This window comes from Misgurnus anguillicaudatus, chromosome 21 (genome assembly GCF_027580225.2).
Source record: "Misgurnus anguillicaudatus chromosome 21, ASM2758022v2, whole genome shotgun sequence".
NCBI classification, from domain to species: domain Eukaryota; kingdom Metazoa; phylum Chordata; class Actinopteri; order Cypriniformes; family Cobitidae; genus Misgurnus; species Misgurnus anguillicaudatus.
The window spans coordinates 49,411,525-49,418,255 of NC_073357.2; the positions used below are offsets into that span (position 1 = coordinate 49,411,525).

Genomic DNA, 6,731 nt, shown 5'->3' on the forward strand with positions numbered 1-6,731 from the left:
ACATTATATTTTGAGCTAAAACTTCACATATATACTCTCAGGACACCAAATATATATTTGACATTTTAAAAAAGTCTTATGAAATGTCTTTAAGTCATTTAAGTCATTGTAGGTGCTGTATCTAATTATGATATGCGTTTCAATACAAAAAGTACAAAAACGTGAAATCCAATTACTCCACATTCCATTTGACCAATTACTTGTAATTAGGAAAACCTAAATGTATCTTGTGCACCCCCTGTGGCATGCAAGGTAACTTTAAACAAATGTATTTGTTTGATTGTTTATGCATCCATTTTATTTTATCCCCTTATTTATTTATAGCCTAATGTAGTCTATACATTACATATACAGCTGTGACCAAAAGTTTTGAGAATGACACAAATATCAATTTTCACAAAGTCTGCTAAGAAAGTGGGCTCACTCATAATTTTGCCTAAAAACACAGCCATGATACAAAAACATCCTCAGAGAGCAACTTCTCCCAACCATTCAAAAACAGTGCCTTTCCCAGCATAATGAAGCACCTTGTCATAAGGCAAAAGTGATAACTAAGTGGCTCGGATAACAAAACATCGAAATCCAGGAAACTCCCCAGACATTAATCCCATGAGAACTTGTGGTCAATCCTCAAGAGGCGGGTGAACAAACAAAAACCCACAAATTGACAAACATCCAAGCATTGATTATGCAAAAATGGGCTGCCATTAGTCAGGATGTGGCCCTGAAGTCAATTGACAGCATGCAAGAGCGAACTGCAGACGTCTTGAAAAAGAAGGTCAACATTGCCAATTTTGACTCTCTTGTCAAAAGCCTTTGACACTTGATGCTTGTAATTATACTTCAGTATACTACCATATTAACATTTGACAAAAATCTAAAAACACTGAAGCAGCAGACTGCGAAAATTAATATATATGGTCATGACTGTACACGAGTACACTGCTAGTTATAAATCCAGCTGCTATGAAATCTATAATAAGAGCGCCCTCTTTTGGTCATCATCGGTTAAGCAGCCGACGCGCCTTGTGTTCTAGAGAGTTCCAGGTGCATTGTGGGTACGTCACCCGGCACGGTCCTCCTCTAGCCTGCAAACATGATGGTGAGTGTTTTCTCATGGCTGCTTTACCTTCAAATCCACTGTCATCTGATCACTTAAACGCATTTAAAGAGCTAATAGAGAAACAACGTGAAAGGAAAAAGCACGCAAAATATGTCTGCTAGATTATTTCCCTCGTAAATAAGATACTGCTCGTAAAGTTTTACATTAATGCTAGCTAGCTTGGTGGCTAATGTTTCATTCTGGTGAGCGTCTGTCTGCATTTGAGATTTGCATTACAAAGCGAAATATAAAAATTGCTTTTTTCGGAATATATTCATATTTTATACCCGTTTGGCTTTCTTGATCAGTTCAATCAGCGTTGTTGCCAAGTGATGCTAAAGACTTTAGTTTAGCATCTTCGCAGTTAACGGAGAAAAAGAGAACCGGTTAACACCCTTTATTGTTATCCGTCTCCAGGCTATATTTCCTGAATGAAGTCTCTTTATTTCTAGCACAGAAAGCCTTTTTGTTAACGATATATCGTGCGTTCGGGTGGCTAATAGAGAATTTTACCGTTGGTTCATGGTGAAGATGAAGGCATTGTGTATGTGAGAACAGTTTTGCTAGACATTCAGTTTGTTTAGAGCATTTGTCCAAGATTTTACTACACTAAAATAATATTTAAAGGGATTGTTTATTGACACAAACGGCTTTGTCTAATTTATGAACATCTCTGCCCAGCCCACTCCAGTTATCCTCCTGAAGGAGGGCACAGACACCTCACAGGGTGTCCCACAACTTGTCAGCAACATCAATGCCTGTCAGGTTGTGGCAGAGGCCGTGCGGACCACTCTCGGTCCCCGTGGCATGGATAAACTTGTGGTGGACAACAGAGGTAAGGTTATACTGAACAGGTGGCGTAGTTACAACAAGTGTTTTTCATTCGATTTAAATTTTTTGAAAATAATTTTACCTTACTTTCAATATGTGGTGATATTCCAGGCAAAGCCACTATTTCCAATGATGGAGCCACTATTCTGAAGCTTTTGGAAGTTGTGCACCCTGCAGCCAAGACTTTGGTAGACATTGCCAGGTCTCAAGATGCTGAGGTAAACTTTGTTTCACAACGATGACATCATCATGAACACCTATTGTGCTGTGTGTCTAAAAATAATAATTGAAAACAACACTGAGCTGGAGGACTTTGTGTGTGTTTTTCAGGTCGGTGATGGAACAACCTCTGTGACTCTGCTCGCCGCCGAGTTTCTGAAGCAGTTGAAACCATACGTGGAGGAAGGGCTTCACCCCCAGACCATCATCAAAGCGTTTCGCGTCGCCACCCAGCTCGCTGTCAAAAAGATCAAAGAAATTGCTGTTACGATCAAGAAGGATGACAAGGAGGAGTCCAGATCTTGTGTACCGTTATCTAATGATGTATTTTTATCTCAATAATTACAGGTCTAATCGTTTGTCTTCTATCACCAACCCAGGGAGCAGAGGAAGTTGTTGGAGAAGTGCGCTGCTACAGCTCTGAACTCAAAGCTGATTGCAGGGCAAAAGGATTTCTTCTCTAAGATGGTGGTGGATGCAGTTATGATGCTGGATGATCTGCTGCCTTTGAAGATGATCGGAGTAAAGAAGGTGCAGGGTGGAGCTCTGGAGGTGAGAGAGATCATTCAGGATTCTAGATTTAAGGCATTTGTTGCTTTGGATTGGTTCGCACTGTGCATAAACCAGATTTGGTTTTCACAAGTGATTTAGTTTACAGTACAGACTGCTGTGGTTGTATATACTCGTGCTACTTTGTGATCCATGGTCACATATAAGGAACCGCTTTCACTGTTAATCGCGCTTTAAAATGTCACGGTTAAGTAATCGGTTAAAGGCTTTGTTACACGATGTGTTTCTGTTTCATGCACGCACACACAAACCAGATCCACGAACGACCAAGAGGCACGTGCATCATGACGCAGACTGGTTGGCACACTGTATGACAAAGCTCTGTGAGAGCGTTTCAAAAGAATATGCGCGCTTGACACGCCTATTGGTTGTTTGTGGATCTGGTGTGTGTGAAACAGAGGCACACTCCAATCAGTCCGTGCAGCATTAAAAACCTCCTGCCCACTGCTCGTGGATAAAGCCTGGGCGTGGTGCTGGCGGTCTGACTGACTGCAACTAATTGTGTTTAATTACTTTAATGCAGTTATGATTAATGAATTAATAGCATGAGTTTAGACGTTAACACTGCGAGCCCTAATATTTATATTTGATTTTTGTGTAATACTAAGCTACACCTGTAAAAATGGTACATGGTCCACGATGACCTTATTATTATTCGTTTTGAGAGGTTCTTGTTATTTTTACTAAAACTTCAAACTAATAGACACATTTTTTCAGTCCACAGGTGAAATTACATTTAATGAAACAAATCATTTAAATTAATACAGGTTTCAAAAGGTAGTTGGGGGGATTCTCAAGAAATCCAGATTTAGAAGGTATCCAGCATCAGATTTTTTTTTAAAAAGCCCTTAAAGCAAATTTTTTTTTGCACATATAAGATTAAGGTCTAAACTTACTATAACCATTATTTTCAGCATTTAAAAAAAATTCCTATAGAATTATTTACATTTTTTTAATAGATTTTTTATCATTATCCAAAATTATCATTATCATTACCACAACATGATATTACATTAAATATATGCATTTACACTGTTTCGGTAATGAGAACTAAAAAGTTGTTTAGGTGCTATGACATAAAATTTCAACTTTTATCTGGAGAGAAAAAATAAGAACTGCTAGCCATCTTAAAATGTTAGTTCATTGAGGGCTTAAATAATGATTGAAAATTGTTGCAGAGGATGATAAAATTGGTATTAGACAAATTTATATTCCTTATTATTGTCTTTACATTTACCAATGAGCACCAAATACCACATGCTTCTTTACTGTAAATGTTTATAGTTTACATGCACTGAAGCTTTTTATTTTTTAGATTTTTTAATTATAAATATTTCCATGTCAAAGAACCTAAATCCAGTCATAGACACATTGCGGTAATGAAAATGTTCCCCTTAAATGTGGAAAAAATGATGTCATTTGAGATCATGTGCAAAATAGTACACGAAGAGATGTTTGTAACTGTATGCTTCTTATTTTGATACTCTTACTTTCCATTTACTTTTTTTATCAAAATGTTTCATGACACCTCGTAAGTCTAATTTCACGAGAATCACCCAGTTATACTGTGTAAGTCAAAAGCCAGCTGGGTTATTTTTTCTTTAAAAAAAAATATACAAACTAATAATACAAAAGAATTTAACAATTGTTCAAAAGAGTGTCCATGCGAGTTTATACATTAATGTTGTAAAATTGATGAATCCGTAATAATCGTACAATCATGATTATTCATCAGACTATAAAATCTATAATTGTTGCATCCCTAGTCACAACTAGTAACTAGTAAGTTTATCATCCTTATCCTTTTACTTCCAGGAATCTCAAATTGTGGCTGGAGTGGCATTTAAAAAGACCTTCTCTTATGCCGGCTTTGAGATGCAGCCCAAACGCTACGTGAACCCAAAGATTGCCCTGCTCAACATTGAACTGGAGTTGAAGGCAGAAAAGGACAATGCAGAAGTCCGTGTCAACTCTGTGGAGGACTATCAGTTTTTTCCGATCCTCTGGAGATGTGCTTTTTGATGCTAAGGTTTTTGTGACGTGTGCAACTTAAAGTTCACCAAATGCTTTTTGTAATATTCCTTAAGTATAGTAGTAAACCATTATTCCCAAAAAAGCAGTTCAGCTGTTCAAGGTCTTGTTTGTATGGTTGTCTTCAGGACTATCAGGCCATTGTGGATGCCGAATGGAACATTCTGTATGATAAGCTGGAGAAGATCTACAAATCTGGGGCTAAAGTGGTGCTGTCCAAGCTGCCTATCGGAGATGTGGCCACACAGTTTTTCGCAGACAGAGATCTTTTCTGTGCAGGCCGTGTTGTAGAGGAAGACCTCAAGAGAACTATGATGGTCTATTATTTTCATATTGGTCCAAAATGCTCATATAAATTTAAAATGGTAATTTTAATGACATCATGGGATACAGGATATCTACAGTGTTTTGTTATGTCATTCAGGCCTGTGGAGGCTCTATTCAGACCAGTGTCGGCGCCCTGACCGATGATGTCCTTGGACAGTGTGAGCTTTTCGAAGAAGTGCAAGTTGGCGGAGAGAGGTATCTTTTTTGTTATCCCTATTAAGATCAGTCAATAAAACCCAAATGTTTCAACTTTGCATTTAAACGCTGTATGTGTCCTCCAGATATAACTTTTTCAAAGGTTGCCCGAAGGCAAAGACCTGCACCATCATCCTAAGGGGCGGAGCCGAGCAGTTCATGGAGGAGACGGAGCGCTCGCTGCATGATGCCATCATGATTGTACGCAGAGCTATAAAGGTGGGTTGAATTTCATAGCTTCTGAAATTGTCGGTAAATGGCATGACACTCTTATTTTTGCATTAGTTAAGCATAGCTGGGTTGTAAGTTTAACATGGTTAATGTAGTTCCTTTTTTCCAAATACCACAGAATGACTCCATTGTGGCTGGAGGTGGCGCTATTGAGATGGAGCTGTCAAAATATTTGAGGGATTATTCTAGAACAATTCCAGGGAAGCAACAGCTGCTTATCGGAGCATATGCCAAAGCCCTTGAAATTATTCCCAGACAGCTGTGCGACAACGCAGGCTTTGATGCCACCAATATTTTAAACAAACTGAGGGCCAAGCATGCACAGGTACATACAATTTCATTTATCTTTACCTGGCACTACATATAGACATGTTTATATTTGTTAAATAATTTAGATGTTGTATTAAGGCTCTGTATATATTTCATCTCAGGGTGGCATGTGGTACGGAGTGGACATAAATAATGAAGACATAGCAGATAACTACCTGGCGTGTGTATGGGAGCCCTCTATTGTGCGTATCAATGCCCTGACCGCTGCATCTGAGGCTGCGTGCCTCATCCTCTCAGTGGATGAGACCATCAAGAACCCTCGCTCCTCTGTTGACGCACCATCGGCATCTGCTGGCAGAGGGCGTGGTAGACCCCGACATGCCCATTAATCCACACCCATCTCCAACAGTGTCTCGGGCAGAATCTCTGGACTTTTAGAAGATCTAAACAAATGCTGGCTTTTAGGGGCCTTAATTTGGTTTTTGACCTGTTTTTGTTACTCCACGGTCCCCCAGATCCAAGCATTTGTGTTTAAAACGGCTAAAGCAGAATAATTAACATTTTGCTAATTGTGCACGATCAGTAAGGATTTGAGCATCTGTTGGATAGCGGGAGATTTGAATGTTGTTTTGTGATAGTCTGAAAACACACACAAACCGTACATGCATAAGTGTGTGATGGGTTTGTTGATCTGTATAAGCACTGATATGCAGGCAGTCTGCTGAGATATGTTCCTGTGTTGATCATTCGGTGGAACTATTTATTGGACCATTAAAACCAATACTGTTGCTTCTCAATTTTGTCTCGTTTCAAACTTTGTGATTGACATTTCTTATAACTGCATCCTTTAATGTAGAGGTTATGGTTAAAGAAAAAAAATACTTTCAGCCATATAGATTCATATACAAACAGCTAAATAATATTAACAGTAAGCAAGTATTAAACAAAACATTGT

General features: G+C 38.7%; 1 protein-coding gene across 1 annotated transcript; it reads left to right on the forward strand.

Moving 5' to 3' along the window:
* The first annotated feature begins 950 nt into the window (after positions 1-950).
* Positions 951-6,573, forward strand: cct7 (chaperonin containing TCP1, subunit 7 (eta)). The gene is made up of 11 exons (XM_073859316.1): positions 951-1,102; positions 1,784-1,937; positions 2,045-2,151; positions 2,264-2,442; positions 2,533-2,704; positions 4,538-4,700; positions 4,880-5,070; positions 5,178-5,275; positions 5,362-5,494; positions 5,625-5,831; positions 5,938-6,573. The coding sequence occupies exons 1-11, from the start codon at positions 1,097-1,099 to the stop codon at positions 6,163-6,165; spliced, it is 1,638 nt and encodes a 545-aa protein (XP_073715417.1). The 5' UTR covers positions 951-1,096; the 3' UTR covers positions 6,166-6,573.
* The last annotated feature ends 158 nt before the right edge of the window (positions 6,574-6,731 follow it).